This window comes from Rosa chinensis, chromosome 7 (genome assembly GCF_002994745.2).
Source record: "Rosa chinensis cultivar Old Blush chromosome 7, RchiOBHm-V2, whole genome shotgun sequence".
NCBI classification, from domain to species: Eukaryota; Viridiplantae; Streptophyta; class Magnoliopsida; order Rosales; family Rosaceae; genus Rosa; species Rosa chinensis.
In genome coordinates this window covers 20,403,852-20,420,891 of record NC_037094.1, presented here as the reverse complement: position 1 = coordinate 20,420,891, position 17,040 = coordinate 20,403,852, and the positions used below count along the sequence as shown (strand labels likewise).

The window sequence follows — 17,040 nt, the reverse complement described above, 5'->3', positions numbered from 1 at the left end:
TTATTTAGTAACCATCAAAATTTAGTTATACTACCATAACTTGTTGTATACTATCTTCCTCCTGTGCTTATTTAGGTAATGGAAACCAGTTTTGGTTATCTTAAGATGGCTTATTTCTTTATGCTGTATGTATACTCATGTGCGCGCACACACTTTTGTTGTCCAATTTGCTTTATGTTCTTTTGATTTACTGTTAAGCTTTCTGTTTGAAATTTTATTATACTATCTGCTGTTTCACTGCTTTCTTGATGTAAAATTTCTGAGACATTATATATATCTTTCCATTTTCAGGAACTAAAGAATGAAATAAAACAGAGATAATCCATATGGAGTGAGGTTTATTGGGAAAAGGTTGAGCCAATTGTAAAAATACGCACCTTGCGAGCACGATGGCAAGTTTCTGTCAAACTTATTATATTTTTGATTCTATCGAAGCACTTAAAGTTTAATAAAACAGAAAGGAAGATTCAAAATGCTTGGATGGCTTACTTATCTACATGTGTATTGTTAGCATCTAGATATACTCTATAAATCTTCCAAAATGAATGAATTCTTAATGCTGACTTCTAGAGTATGAACTTGAGTTATGTTCCTCATGGTTGCAGTTTTGTTGGCCTTCTCTACATTCCCAGCTAACTTCTTTGCCTTATCCCTTCTCTCCTCATTACAGATTGGTGTTGATCCAAAAGATCTCGAAAAGGTGTTTATACAACTTACACTTGAGTTTCTGTCAGAGCAGGTAAACGAATGAGGTGCGCTATATTCCTAGAAACTTAGTTTTGGATTCATTTTTGGTAGGCAGTAGCTTCCCCTGTTTCATCTCATTGGTTCTGCTATCTAGTATGCTAGTGCTTACAAGCACTTCTGAACTTTATAATTGTCCAGGAGAAATTTAATGTTTGATTATTTGTGAGGTCATTGAACATTGAGGTCATTGTCATCTGTGAGGGTACCCTTGGCCTGCAGTTATTTGGTTGCTAGTGCTTTTGAATTATTAATCAATGACTCAGTTTATGTTTTACTGCCTTGAATTTGTGATATGAGTTCATGCCTAGCCTGGTTTGATTTGTTTAGTATGTATTGCTCTAGCCCTGTATACATTTGTCTAGGACTTATTTCGTGTGTTATAGAGTTGGTTTGTCTTGCAGGCATTGCTCTTTGCCATCGTTAAATGATAGAGTAAAAACGTACTGCATTGATAGATTCATTTATCTTTTCTTAACTACACTATTGTCCTTTCTTTGTCTTATCATCTCTGCACTTAAATGACAGCATCTTAAATACTAATGAGCTATTCAAATGGCATAAATGACAGCAACCAAAATGATTATGCATCACCACTTAACTCTCTTTCATTCTGCATCAGTTATTGCTGCATATATTGTCATGTAACATTTCATTTAATTTTCTGGTCCTTTTTCTTGGTCATTTATGTTGCTTATGTCTTTGTTAACGTTTTTCTAGTTTTCAACAGTCTTCAATTATGACAGTGAGGACTGGCAAGGAAGACATTAGAGCCATAACAAGGATGCCCATAATGCGGTAATGATCTAAAGCTCGAGAAGCAACGTAAATGAGTTTTGGAGTGGGATCTTAGAGCTCGAGAAGCAAGTGCTATGGATTACCTCCTTTCAGCATATGAGCTACCAAGTTTGATTCATGGGTCTAGCTAGCAGCTAGGAATAATGCTTTTGATTCATGTGTAGGAAGTAGCTAGGAAGGCTTTCTTGTTTGATACATTATCTAATAACTTGAATGTTTGGAAGTTTAAAAATTTTATATGATATGGATTAGTGTGGTTTTATGTGGTAATATGGAGCATTATTTATGAAAAGATATTCCAGGGACAGAATACATAATGAACGAACAACAGCTCAAAACAATGTAGTGAGAAGCAAGCTCAGACAACAAACCTAATGTTGCTCACACAATGGTTGATAAAAAGAATTTGTTGTGTGAACTAACAACCAACAATAAAAGAAAACAAAATTATATTGTGTGAGATTCATAACACACAACGGAAATAAAATCATCTCTGTTGTCTGAGTAATCAACAGACAAGGGTGATCATTTCACTTCGGTAGTGTATTTCTTACCTCAGATAACAAAGAATGAGTTATATCTGTTGTCTATTATTAATCTCAGACAACAAAGAATAAGTTATAACTGTTGTGTGTTATGAATCTCAGACAACGGCGAATTCCTTCTTCTGTTGTCTGAATGTGTCGACACATTCCTGCGCATGCCATGCCAAGCACATGCCTGCGCAGAATTCACACAACAGAAACATGTATTATGTTGAGCAAAGTATTGTCACACAACGGTGAAATCACTGTTGTGTGATTTTTCAATCACACAACACTCGTTTAGACCACAGTGAGGCTGGTCATCAGACAACTCCAAATATCTGTCGTCTGATTAACTTATTGTAGTAGTGTATAATCAGCAACAACAAGAACTTCTAAAGATTCAAGTGAACCAAATCCTGTCAGAAGATAATGTAGCGGACTTGTTCATTAAGTCGTTACCTAATCCACCTTCGAGAAACATGTTCAAAGCATTGGATTGAAGAAAATATCCGAACTTCCACGATTGTAGCAATTAAGGGGAGATGTCGACATCAGGGGAGGTATGATGTCCACATATTTGATCTCGAAGAGTAAAGGACGTGTTGTACTCGAAGAGTAAAGGACGTGTTGTACTCGATCTTTTTCTCCTCCTCGAGGTTGTTTTATTCCTACACGGTTTTTATTACTCGATCAAGGTTTTTAACGAGGCAACGATCAAAGGGTCATCACCAAGTTTGAGGGGCACAAGGGGGAGTGTTGAAGAATGTTGACTATTGGTGTGCCTGTCAAACTAGGATTAGTTTTATAGTTGTAATAGGGTAGAATTCCAAATTCAAGTTAGAATAGGAATCCTTGTACTCCAAGAATTTGTACTTTGTAATCCTATATATAGGGCTCCTATTATCAATGAATACACACAACAATTCTCTCTACAATCTTCTCTTGCTGCCAATTTCCTTAAACATGTTTGATTTTTTAGTATGGCCGTGGTTAGCCTCGCCCTGGCTTAATTCTTCTATGTACTTGAGCTCTATGCTTTGAAGTGTAAGGTTACTGCTCAGGGACTTGATTCCAATCCATGCATGTCTGGCTTCTTATAATGTTTACTTAAATGATCAATGAAATTTTGTTCTCGTTTCTCCTCAAAAAAGAAAAAAAGTGACACAAATGAACTTAATTTTCAAAGACCCTTGCTATTCTAAAAATGAGCTCTTGAGAGCCAACTTCTAAGGCCACCCAAAATAAAGTGAAGCACACAGCAACTCATTTGAATGAATTATTCAAGTTGATTAGTGGATTCTCGGCGAGCCCCAACACTGTGTCCTTTTAACAAATTGACAATTAACAAGCTAAGGTAACAAATTGTATCTTGGACCAAAATTAATAATCTCTCTTCGTTCTTGACTATAGAATCCAAATATCATTGAAGTAGCCAAGGTGGCTGATGTTCACGGGTCATGAACGAAAGAACGCCATTGTGCAAACCCGTGATCCAATTGAACCACATTAGGTATTAAACTAGCTAATTTTGAACATGCACACCAGGCCTTCCAAATTTAGTGTGGAATCTACAGCACTAGCAGCTAATGGTAATCCAGCCTTGCTTCACATGCTGCTCTCTCTCACGCTATGATTCTATAGTTAATTTTCTACGTACTTAATTATTATTATTATTTTCTATACGCGTACACACACATATTATGTTCTATCTATCAATTTATCAATAGAAATTTCACTCCTACTGAACTCTATAAGTACCACTTCAACAACATTAACCATATATCACAACTCAAAGCAAATTGACACTAGCTAGTTCAAAACTTGAGAAAAAGATATGGATTCCAAGAGATGTTCCACCATTGCTCTCTTCCTCTCCATCAACCTTCTCTTTTGTGCCCTAGCAAGTGGTTGTTACACTTGCTCTCAGCCTCATCCCATCACAACACCTAAGCCAATCAAAACCCCTATTCCCAGTGCCGGTTCTGCTGCCACAAAGAGCTGCCCTAGGGATACCCTAAAGTTGGGGGTATGTGCCAAGTTGCTGAATGGGGCGGTTGGGGCAGTTGTCGGGAGCCCTCCGGATACACCTTGCTGTGCTGTCCTTGATGGACTTCTGGATCTTGAAGTTGCTGTGTGCCTTTGCACTGCCATTAAGGCCAACATTCTGGGTATCAACCTTAACATCCCTATTTCGTTGAGCTTGCTCCTTGACGGCTGTGCAAAGAAGTTCCCTCCAGGCTTCCAATGTGCATAAGCGAGAAAGCAATTGCCACATTGATCGATCTTGATGTTATATGTCTGATTCGTATGCTTGAGGCAAATTATATTTGCTAGTTTAATTTCTTGCTGGTTTCTGTTTTTCCTCTTGGACGTTGTTTTACATGCGCCAAGTATTCCATAACTCTTTTGAGATTGTAATTTCCCTAATTGATGGCATGCAGTTTGAAGCGTACAGACGTCTGCTGTGACTTTAATTAATGTGTCATATGTTCATAATCTTGTTATTCCTAAATACAGTCATAGACACATAATTCCTATATACACTCACATACATATATTCATTCGTTCTAAGAAAGACTAATGTACCAGATCAAAAAAAAAAAAAAAAAAAAGAAAGACTAATGTAGGTTCGTTTTTAAAATGACGTCAGCAAAAAGTTTTTTCAGCTGGGACTTGTCTTCTCAATTTGATTGAGCCGTAATGAAATTTACTTAAACTAATATATTCACCCAAATATCGTCTCTTCAAAAACATTAATATATATATTTCAAAAATAATAATAATAATATATGTCAAATTAATCAAAGTCTATTTAATTAGTCCTCTAAGTCAATACACACTTGCCATGGCATCAAGCAATTAGCAATGCATGATGAAAACAAGTGGACATCCAACAGAAAAAGCAATAAGTGGAGAGATCTGAACTTTTATAATTAAGCTACTTTACAATCATGCACTACGTACACCTTAGATATTGCCTTAAGAACACAACAGTAGTGTGGTGCTATATTTTCTGGCTGTAGTGATTTAAATCAATAAGAACGTACACTGTTCCTTACAGAAAGGCACATGCATGTTCAATTTGTCTCACCATTGTCCTCAAGATCGATCATTTTCTTGTCAACTGAACGATCACTGTACGTAGTGCGGCTTGGTTGAACGATTGACAACATGAAGAGCATGCAAATAACACATTGTAGGCATGTTTATTTTCAGTCATCTGTCAAAATTATAAACAAAAGATAAAAAAAGGATCAAAGTATGCGGTGGTCGATTCTCTAGTGGTATTAACCAACCACTGAGGGATTTCAGTAAATATACAGTATATATATGACCAAAGTTTGCAAAGAAATGCAGGGATAAATTTCCGAACGTGAGCAACCTGGGAAATGGACAGTGGAAATTATCATGAGTGCGAGGAATCCCACTAGAGCAACAGCTAGCATATGTTAGCTTAATAATTTTTTAATGGCTGGTTAACCAATCGCTGAGGTATATTCGGGTTTCATATAGAAAATGGACTACGATGTTGAATTTCCCGACTAGAGCAACCCGTGAATCCAACGCCAATAATTTCTTCATCGACCTCGATCAGGGTGTCATTTTCCTTGGTTTTATTTTAGACTTTTAGTGGCTCATGGCAGTTCCACATCTCAATCAATTAATTATGCTACTGGATTCAACTTAATTGTTTGGAACAATAATCGTGCTTTAAGTAAATAAGATTCCTCCAGACAATGAAGTTGCTCGGTGCAAGTTGCGGTAAACTAAATAAAATTCGAAGAAACAGGAGAAAAAATGAGATAAAACGACAAATATTCACTGCAGATATGCATATACAGTAAATCAACGTGATAACCAGAGTGAAAACTTTGATTTAAAGCTAGTATTGGTGCAACAGTACTGCGCTTGATAATAATTTCATACATGACAAAGTTCTGAGAATAAGTTTAAATTTTATGTGCTGACAAATATTTTACAATTTTCATAACATCTTCATTCTGTATATATAAGACTGTGAGTTATGCCTCGTAAATTGCTAATTGGTTTTGAACCGGATGTTTAATGCACAGTAGGTACTCAACTCGCATCGGGTTGGTAGATCAAACAATTTCTATATAAGTTGATGATTATGATCACTCTCTAATCTCTCTTAACTGAAGTTAGATTTTACAGGGACTAATTTAGTGAAGAAAGTCTAAGTTGGGGTGGCCATGAAATTTGGCATATCGAACTCATGAATCACAATCATTTGTTTCAAAATAAGATATGCATACTGCCTCTGCTATCGTATGTGAAGAAACACCAAAAATATTTTTCACATGTCATTTTTTTAGCATTTAATTGATAAGTCGGATATGTCATGTGATACCTCAGCTTCATGGATCTAGCTCCTCTAAAGTGAGGAGATTGTGAATTTACTTTAATTTAATAAAATCTTGACTCTTTGTCTAATCTAATATAAAGATTCTAAAAATTAACACATTAATTTTCCACCAATTTTTTTTCTTTCTAAACCTCCCGTTAACTATCATTAACGCGAGCAAAAAAAAAAAAAAATATGGAGTTAAACCGTACAGTCTTTCTCCTATGTGTGCCTGTCTTACTCTCTCTGTGCTTCCATGAAAACTCTCCCATGGTTACCAGAAAGCATAAATAAAAATCAGATTTAGTTGAAGAACTAGCCAATAGCCATAGACAAAGGCAAAGTAGCCTCGATCACCAAGCACCCCAGTCTTGATCAAAAGGCCACAATCTTGCAAATTCACGTCCAAATTGTTCAATTTACTAGACAATGAAAAGTTTTCCTTCATACTTCTACCCCACACAAAACTCTGCCAATTCAATAGCTTCTTTCAATGTCTTAGATACTGATCGACTGCAACGGCTCCTTACAAAGAGCATTCTTGGAGAAGCAGGCGTGGCTACACAAGTCTAAAATAATTGTGACGGGATCTGCTCCAGCTTTGAAATGATCATCGTCCAGGAAACCCCTTATGCTTTCTTGCCTATTCAGTGCCAATGGAACAAGCTCCCTTGCTTGCATGTGATAACCATTCTTCGGGTGACCGGGTATCGGTCAAAACCTATTGCTACCACCTTCTTCCACCATGATTTCAACCCGGGTATTAATGAAATTGGATACCAGAGCTAGACCAACTGAAATTTAAAAAAACCCAAGCTTTCTAAGAATAAAGCTAGCAGATGAGGAAATGCGAAGAAGATATAGACGTATATAAGTTCTTTGAGTCTGAGTTCCCATAATCTGAAAATTAAGCTTTCTGATGTATATCTTAATGTTCTTGAAGGATTTTAGATCTTATACATCGTGTTTTAAATGGAAAACTGTTTTTTTTTTTTTTTTGGTCCATTCCGGTAGATAACGGCAAGTTGACATTGGTTTGAAAAGAAAAAAAAACCCACCAATGAGGTTTGGCTCAGTTGGCAAGGGCGGACTAGTGCTGGAACCCCCACCCGAATTTGATCCCCGCTGCCAACATGCCTCGTTGGTTCGCGATCTATAAGTCCTCTACAGAAATCCATACTTGTGGGCTGTGTGACAAGTACGTGTCACACGCAAGTCCTTCAGGGTTGAGGTTGTAGACTTGCCCTGGTGATGGTGGTGTAGTGTAACCAAGCTCTCACCTAAACTTTTTGTAATAAAAAAAATAAAAAATAAACTCAAAATATGAGACAAGCTGATGTGGCGACGATCTAACCATTGGAATATTTCAATGATTATGATTTTATGAAATTCAACTTCAGAGATATATTCACTGCAAAGGAGCTCAATCCCAGCTTCACATGATATCTGCCTACTCCTAAATTGAACCATCCAAATCAATTGCACTATGAAGTTTGAGTAGAACCACTATATAGGACCTTAAATAGATTATAAATTACGTTAGGCCTGACTATGAAACATATTGATTACTTTTGTTTTAGGCTGTGACATTAGAGAAACCAGCTATATTGATAGCATAGATATATGCTCTCTATGACTGTATCCATTCCCCATTTGGAATCCTTGCAGCGTTTAGAATTGTTCGCCTTTTCTTTAGAATTTTATAACATGGCAAAAGAATAAAAATTTTGAAGGGCGCGTTTGCAAGGAAAGGAAGAAGATGAAGATATAGTACAGAGAGAATTCTTCTCTTGATTAATAAATTGAGCTTCTGTGTATTTTTCAACAATGATATGGCATGCTGATGTAGAACAACACAGCAATTAACATTCTTTTTACTATACATGCAGGCCCTAGCTATATGTAGTCTGAGCCTAAACCCTCAACCACAAAACAATTAATTATATCAAAAGTTCTTATTATCCATGAAAATGTTTATGCAAGCACGGCCATGCACTTCAGCACACAGCCCAGTCAATTTCATACAATTGAAAATTTATATTCAAAGGTGCTAACGCGTCTCCATTATCCAAGAAGTTCCTTTTTTCCTTTCGTTCCCTGTTGATGAATTTATATTTTGGTCACCGGCCATGAGCAATAAATGGTTAGGAATAGTTTTCCTCTCGGCATCATTAGGTTTTATTCGTATAAAGTATCCTTATTCCTATCTATTCGTGCAATCACTGCAATACATGAGTAGGAATAGTTTTCCTTTCAACATCATTACTTTATTTTTCTATATAAATTCTATTACGGATTGCTTTTAAATTGGTAGTACCGCTTTTAGACTATCTAGACCAATTTTGATACCGTTTGGTTAAAAAGAGATTTTTTTTTTTAGAAAATTACTCATAAGTGTCATTCTCAAACTTTAATTAGCCATAAGGCCACCTATTGTTTCTTGTACAAATAAGGCCATTTGATACCCAAATTATTTTCAGCAATAAAAATTTTGCCCATCCACCTTAATTATTTCTTATATCTCTTCGCAATTACAACAAAAAAATTATGATCTCTCTCTCTCCCTCCCCCTCCGTCTCTCCGCCGAAATACTCTCCACCGTCACATCGGCGATCGGAACTGAATATCTGACGCACGACGTTGTTTAGCAACTGGATCTCCGACGCACGAACTGGACCTCTAATGCACGACGCGGACTGGAACCAGATCTCCGATTCTCTCCTCTGCCTCTCTCTCTCCCCCTCCTCTCTCCGGCGAGACACTCTTCTCCACCATCACGTCGGTGATTGGAACTGAATCCCCGACAGGCGCCGTTTCGCGACTAGATCTTGGACGCACGAAACGGATCTCCGATGCACGACGGCGATTAGAACCAGATCTCTGATTCTCTCCTCTTCCTCTCAACTCCACCGGTCACGTCTCCATCTCAAGCTCCCTCGACGATTCCCTCAGATTCCTCCATCTTAAGTGTGTTTTGATCGTACACCTTCTATGTTCATAGTCGTCGTCCTCCATAGCTTCGGCTTCAAGCTTGCAAACTCGGTAAGTAGATTTGGTTTGGAGATCGGCTTTTGAAATTCCTAGCTTAGAATGATATCGGTTTTTCATGCTCTATGCAAATTTTATTTAATTGATGAATCGGTGTTAAACTGATTTCAGAAGTTGATGCAAAAGGTGCTCCTTTCCATTATGTGGAAGAAGATTCCCTTCCAAAAGCACAGAGAGGAGGAAGAGGCCAAGAAAAAGGTATTGTATTGCCATTGATTAATCTCAACCTCAATTCAACTTGCGTGATTGATTCTATTTACGACTTTACTAACTATTTTTATATTGTTCCTTTATGTTGGGCACGATCTAGAAGCGGTCAAGCCAGAGAAGTTTTACTGTGTTCGAGGCACGCCTACTACAATCCCTGCAAAATGTGTTATTGCTCCGATTACGATAGGCTCTCGAGCGAGAAGGTTTGTGTTTCTGCTCCTTGCCCCCACCTATTGTGTCTCTGTTATCTTTGCCCCACCTATTGTCTCTGCAATCATTGTAATTATACAGGTAATTAATGTGCTAGCCTTTGAGCAGACCTTCATATTTACAATGCATAACTTAATTGGTAATTGTTTCTGCGATCCTTGGAATTTTATGGTTACTTGGTTATATTGCTTTTACATGCTCAACTATTTGGTTACAATAAGGAGGTGCTTACTTGGCATTTGAACTAGGACCCTGAGTCTTTTAGATTGTCGCACTTTTGTACTGCTATATGTGTTTTGTTCTTATTATTCATTCCTTATACCAAACATAGTGTTTGCTACTGAAAGCCTATCTTTCCATTTGGCAATTAGTGATTGAATAGTACATTATGCAAAGGGATACTAGTTTCTGCTTCTTTTTGCATGATGAATATGATTTTCTCTCATGTAGGGTTGTTGAATGTGTCAATGTGTCAGTGAGGTTCAAAGACTAGTCAAGTTGACTTTTACCTAGACCAAAAAGATGAAGGCTTGTCATTTTACCATAAAAAAAGAAGATACTAATATTGTTTGAAAATGCTACTAGCATACTTTTGAAAAACTACTATCGATGCCAAACAAACTTACTGTGCATTTTTATTAGTTACTTTGTATTTTTATTCATGTCAAAACTAGAAGGTAATAATCTAGTTGATCGAGTTTTAGATTCATGTGTTTTCATTCATGCATGTCCTACTAATCTTTGTCATATCTCTGTTAACAAAAATTCTTTCATTTTTTGTTGCAGTCGGTAGCTTTATATGACTATTGTAGTGGCTTTTCAACACAATTATAGTAGCTTTCTATTCCTATGTTAGTATATTTTTAATCTGATGTCAGTAGCTTTTCTGTTTTCATTTTGATTCATTTCAAGTGATTTTGGCAATAGCTTATCGAATTGGAAAAGCATGATTTTGAATGAAATTCAATTTTCTTCTTCATGTGATTTCGTATCTCTTCATTTCTTGTTTGGAACTTGCATGTGTTACACTATCAGCATGTATAATAAGTTGGTTTTGTGTAATTAGTATCTATATCAATAACTTTTTATTATTGGTCCAATAGCTTTTTATTACTGATTTAGTAGCTTTGTACATGCGTTATAATAGTTTTCTGTATAGTAGGTTTTTATCAGTAGCTTTTTGTTACTGGTCTAGTAGTTTTGTAAATGTTTTATAGTAGCTTTCTGTACCTATGCCAGTAACTTTTTATTATTGGTCCAGTAGTTTTGTACGTGTGTTATAGTAGCTTTCTGTACCTATGTCAGTAGCTTTGTAGATTGCTTATTTTTTATTATCAAGTTGACAAAAGTGTCATGTTTGCAGCGCAGCAATACATTGCTTTTAGTTTTTATTTCAAATACTAATATTTTGTTGTATCTTTGTTCTTGTAGAATTCTTCCCCTTTGCATTTGTAGTGGTAGATTTTGAAACTCATGTGAATTTGGATATTGAAGTCTCCATTGGCCAAGAGATCATTCGGCTAACCAAAAAACGTGGAAATGAAGTCACGTGCTGAAGGTGGCAAAATTATGCCTATGAAATTAGGGCGTGCTATTGAAAAATGACAGTAGCATTACAACATTGACAGTGGCTTTATATACAAGTATTGTAATAGATTTTCACAACTATATTAGTGGCTTTTTACAACTATGGAAGTAGCTTTTTATATAGTTATATCATTGTTGAATCCTGGATACTTTTTGTATCATTGAATATGATTTCTTTTCTCAATTGTAGTAGCATTTTTATTTTTGTTGTATCCTTTACATTTCTATAGCTTTGTCAGTCTCTGAGAATAGCTTTATCAGTTTCTGGGAGTAGCTTCTCTTATGCTTAATAGTAATATTTGTTCTGCTTGGTTATGACTTTTGGCATTGATGAGAGTAACTTTTGGTGATGGTGAGAGTAGCTTTCTGGTATTGGTGACAGTAGCGTTTGTTGCTAGTAAGAGTAGCTTTTGATATTAGTGAAAGTAGCTTTTGGTTTTGGAGAGTGCAGCTTTTGGTTTTTGGGAGCATAGCTTTTGTTGGTGACAGTAGTTTTTGTGACCTCGCCAGAAGTTGCCGAAAATCTCACCTGAATAGCTCTAGTGACAGTAGCTTTTCATGATAGTGACAGTAGCTTTTGTGGTCGCCAGAGACCTCGCCGGAAGTTGGCCGGAGACCTGCCGGAGTTAGCCGGAGGTCGGTCGAAGACCCGCTGGAGTTGACCGGAGACCTTGCCGAAGAGGAGAGAAATAATGATTGTTGACTTTTTACTCTAGTGGCATTTATGTGAATATGTTGGTTTTATATCCAAAGTATAACACTATTTTAAATCTAGTGGCCTTATGAGGGAAAAAACTAGTTGGTGGCCTTATGGCTAAAAAAACATTTAAAGATGCACTTATATGTAATTAACTCTCTTTTTTTTTCTTGCTTATTTTCCTCTTTTTTTAATAGACTTTTAAGAATAGTGGTTCTATTCATATCTCCGTATTGGCTATATAGACCTCCTTTAATTTTTGAACAATTTTATTTCCTACTTTACCCCTCTAGAACTGGAACCGTTGCACAGGTCTTTGTCTTCTATCTTATCCTCCCTATATTTCCTAGTTTGTTTCATAATTGTTATCTACAACTTCACTTCTTTTAATTGAAATTGGGATATCAGTCGATCATGACAATTGAATAAAGACTCTTCAACTTCTTGATGTGAGTTTACTTTTATATGCCATAACCATTTCTTATTATTTGTTTTAGTATTATGAATTACAACTTGATTATCTAGCACCATGACCTGATACAAGGTTGATTTCCTAATTATACCAAAGATTTTATAGGGAGATCCATTATAAGAATATTGATAAGAGTCTGAGAATATTTTTCAAATACTTGATCAGCCATGGCACAGGCCAATGACCCCAAACCCTCACTGTGACTATTGTTAATTCGCTTTGGGGTAGGGTGATTGATATCCAGCAGTGGGGAAAGAAAGAAGAGAAACTGAGAAACAAATAATGAAAGAGAAACAGAGAGATAGGGAGGGAGGAGAATATGGAAGAGTGTGGCCTCAATTTTTTAAAGGGGCATAATAGGAAAAATAAATTTTAAAAAAATTAAGGAGGTCTACATAGCAAATGTGGAGGTCCGACTAGAATCACCCTTTTAAGAAGCATTTGACATGTGATTCTGAAAAGAAAAGAAAAAAATGGTTATATTACTCAAAAATAAACTTCTCTTTTTTACCAAATGCTATCAAAAAAACTATTTTTCCAGCCTCATGGTGTATTGGATGTGTGTAGCTCCTATTTCATCCGCTCGTACTTAGGAAGATAGTCTCAGGTCGCCCACCAGTGGCTTCTGTTCTGTATTGTTTATTTCGGCTTGTAAGTTTTTCATCCATTTGAATGAAATGCCTTAATTGGATTAATTTTTATTTTTTTTTAAAAGACATGTGATTCTGAAACGAATTATGTATAATAATTTTAAAAAGGATTTTAAAAAAAAAAGCAATGTGCTTCTAACAAAACCACTTTAATAAAAATATTTTATAATAGAAACTGTTTTAGAAAATTAGTCACAGACATAGCCAAACAATAAAAAAAATAAAACCCTAGGAGAGTTTTTCTCTCAACCTAGCTTCTCAACTGCGCCCTAGCCTCCACCTCCTTGCTTCCTTCTATCACTGTCTTCTCGACTTCTTTCCACCCAATGGCCTCCATTGATGCTGTCAGCGCAAGCTTCACTGCTTCCCTTACACTCGCTGAAGGAGGCAGCACTCCTGACCTAGGGAAGATTAATTGGTAGTGGTCTTGTCCGCAGGTCCTCCCAATCTTTCCTGATTGGAAATCCTCCAACCCACAAGCTGGTTGATCTTACGACATTCAAAGCTCACTTTCACCGCCCTTGGATGGTGGGAAGACCACTTGGGAGCAAGAACAAGAATCCTCGCTCACAAAATAAGGTGGGTGTGGCTCCATTGCGTCTCCCTTATCCTACTGTTGCTGTTGTTCAGGAGGTTAGCCATAAAAATAAGGGCAAATGGAAGCTTTAAACTTTCTGTTCTCATTACCTAGCATTTGGATTTTGGTCATTTGCTATGTTTTGCTTCTCTAGTTGTACACCAATTGAGGTCTCTAGGCGATTAGAGTTGCTTTGGCAAGGATTTAGGTAGTGTGGATTTGTGTTCATATGGCAAGGTCTAATAATTGTGCTCATTTTGTTTACAATAACTTGTCATTTGGTTGGCAGCTTGTGCCATCTAGGTTTTATTTGGTGTAAGACAGCATATGATGTATGTGCTTTATGGCCATGGTTAAGTAATGAAATTATCTATTCCTCAAAAAAAAAATTCACAAACATAGCCAAAAATAAGACACAACATTAATCATGACACATTTACTTACTTGGAATGGAAAAAAATCATGAATCGAATACAACTGGAATGGGAGATGAGACCTACACTCATGAATACTTTTACCCTAAAATCATTCTGATTTCTTTATGTGTTAGTAAAAGCGTATATAGTTTTACTCCGTAACTATTTCCTCCACTTCCATTCCCGTTCCAAGTAAGTAATGCTAATTTACAGAAACATATATACAGTTATATATCGTACTCAAATCAAGAACACATGTGATGCATAATCATGAGCAAGAAAGCTAACCTGAATAAGACATGCTTGATCTTCTCCTCTGAACAATCTGATGAAGGCAATCTCACTAATGGGGCAGAGAACTTGAGTGCTTGTGTGTGATTGTTAGAGCAGGGATCAAGGTCAATATATATAGGCTTAAATATTAGGTGCGTCCCATAAAGGTTTCCTAATCCTTTTACATTTAGGCCAACCTGTTTTCAGTTCCATATACAATTAGGTATACCTCATTAGCAAGATAACCTCTTAAAACAATACTGATATCAATAGGAAACTCAACATGAACCGATGAACACTAGGAATGTCTATTTGCTTGTTCTACAAATATGCAGCTTAGTTATTGTAACACTTAAAGAATATTGAGAGTCCACATTAAGTCTTACAATCTCCCACTTGGACTATCAATGTTCATACAATAAGAAAAGTTGCTGCATCAGATATAGCAAAAATGAAGTGTGCACAAAGACATACTCAGCATCATCAAATTCATTCCAACACTCAGTCATTCTATAATCCATTATATTGAACCACAGGAAACCTAATGCTTAGCCAAGCATTAACACCCAGCAATCACAATGTAATATTTCACAGAACACAGGAGCAGCATTAATGTATATCAAACTTTTACTCACAGAATGTAATGCAAGTAAACTGATCCAATCTTCAGAGATTCTCATTACTTAAGGAATCTGTAACTTCAAAGCTTTCACAAAGCTCACAAAAAATTTCATCAAGTATATATTGAAAAATCTGCAATTAAAGCTAATGAACTGAAATAACGTACAGTTTTACCTGAATAAGATGAAAAATGCAGAAACCTATTCAATAATACTCCTTTAGTCAGAAATTTGAATAATCATAATACTACAATCTGGAGCCCTAAAAGCAATAGATATTAATCTTAAATGACGTCTACAACAATGAAAACTTAAAAGATTTTAGAATTTTGAACTCTCCCACTAATCCAAACCATCAAAACTTGATAAGATCCCCATATTTTTAACATGATTCTGAAAAGAACTAACTGCTAAGGGTTTTGTTAGTAGATCGGCTAATTGATCTTGAGTGCCAATCTTAATGATTTCAATCTCATCATCTCTTATGCTTTCTCTAATGGCAAAGTACTTGACATCAATATTCTTGGAAGCTGTGGATCTTTTATTATTCTTAGCAAAGAATACTGCAGCTGCATTATCGCAGTATAACTTTATAGGTCTCTCAATAGAATCAACTACTCCAACTTCTGTAACAAAGTTTCTGAGCCAAAGTGCTTGCCCTGTAGCCTCGTGAATAGCAACATACTCAGCTTGCATAGTGGAAGTAGCAGTTAGAGACTGTTTCACACTTCTCCAAGATATTGCCCCTCCAGCCAACATAAAAATGTGTCCAGAGGTTGATTTAAGATCATCCACACAACCCTTATAGTCTGCATCACTGTATCCAACTACCTCCAGTTTGGTATCAAGATTTTTATAAACCAGCATGTATCCTTTAGTTATTTGCAAATACTTGATAATCTTTTTGCCAGCAGTCCAGTGATCATTACCTGGATTAGACTGATATCTAGATAGAACTCCAACTGCAAAAGCTATATCATGCCTAGTACAGACCTGCGCATATATTAAACTGCCCACTAATCTAGCATATGGCCTCTTATCCATCTCTTTTCTCTCAATTGCATTTCTGGGGCACTGACCTGCATTAATCTGTCTCCTTTAGACATAGGTGAGTCACCAGCTTTGCAGGTTTCCATAGAAAACCGTTTGAGAACTCTATCTATATAATTCTCCTGAGATAATCGCAACAACTTTCTACTTCTATCTCTCTTTATTTCAATACCAAGAACAAAAGCTGCTTCTCCCATATCTTTCATATCAAAGTGCTTCATCAGAAAATTCTTAGTATCTTTCAACAAGCCTACATCACTGCTAGCTAATAAGATATCATCCTCATATAAACCCAGAAAAATAAATTTGCTCCCACTGACCTTCATGTATATACACTCATCTAGTCTGTTTTCAGCAAAACCATATGAAGTAATCATTGAATCAAATTTAATATACCATTGCCTGGAAGCCTGTTTTAAACCATAGATTGATTTTCTTAATCTGTATACCTTATCTTCATTGCCTTTTGCCACAAAACCATCAGGCTGCGCCATATATATTTCTTCACTCAAATCAGCATTTAAAAATGTCGTTTTTACATCCATCTGATGAAGCTCAAGATCATAATGAGCAACTAAAGCCATCATTATTCTAAATGCATCTTTGGTGGACACGGGAGAAAATGTTTCAGTGTAGTCTACACCTTCCTTTTGAGTGAATCCTTTTGCAACAAGTTTGGCTTTGAATCTCTCAACATTGCCATACGCATCCCTTTTAGTTTAAATACCCATTTGCATCCAATAGGCCTAAATCCTTCTGGTTTATCTACTAGATCCTAGGCTCCATTAATATCCA

General features: G+C 36.3%; 1 protein-coding gene and 1 long non-coding RNA gene across 3 annotated transcripts; both read left to right on the top strand.

Moving 5' to 3' along the window:
* Positions 1-3,842: 3,842 nt before the first annotated feature.
* LOC112180276 (14 kDa proline-rich protein DC2.15) lies at positions 3,843-4,523 on the top strand. Its single transcript, XM_024318803.2, has one exon. The coding sequence runs from the start codon at positions 3,904-3,906 to the stop codon at positions 4,321-4,323; it is 420 nt and encodes a 139-aa protein (XP_024174571.1). The 5' UTR covers positions 3,843-3,903; the 3' UTR covers positions 4,324-4,523.
* A 4,353-nt stretch (positions 4,524-8,876) lies between these two features.
* LOC112179637 lies at positions 8,877-11,750 on the top strand. 2 transcript variants are annotated; one of them, XR_002927843.2, is made up of 4 exons: positions 8,877-9,477; positions 9,595-9,681; positions 9,797-9,896; positions 11,335-11,750. It is a non-coding gene; the product is annotated as an uncharacterized LOC112179637 (long non-coding RNA). The 2 variants fall into 2 exon arrangements; XR_002927842.2 differs by having other exon boundaries at positions 8,879-9,477; positions 9,794-9,896.
* Positions 11,751-17,040: the final 5,290 nt, after the last annotated feature.

Bases quoted from the DNA above. Each gene is read 5' to 3' on its own strand.
- LOC112180276 (XM_024318803.2), top strand. From the start codon at position 3,904: ATGGATTCCAAGAGATGTTCCACCATTGCTCTCTTCCTCTCCATCAAC.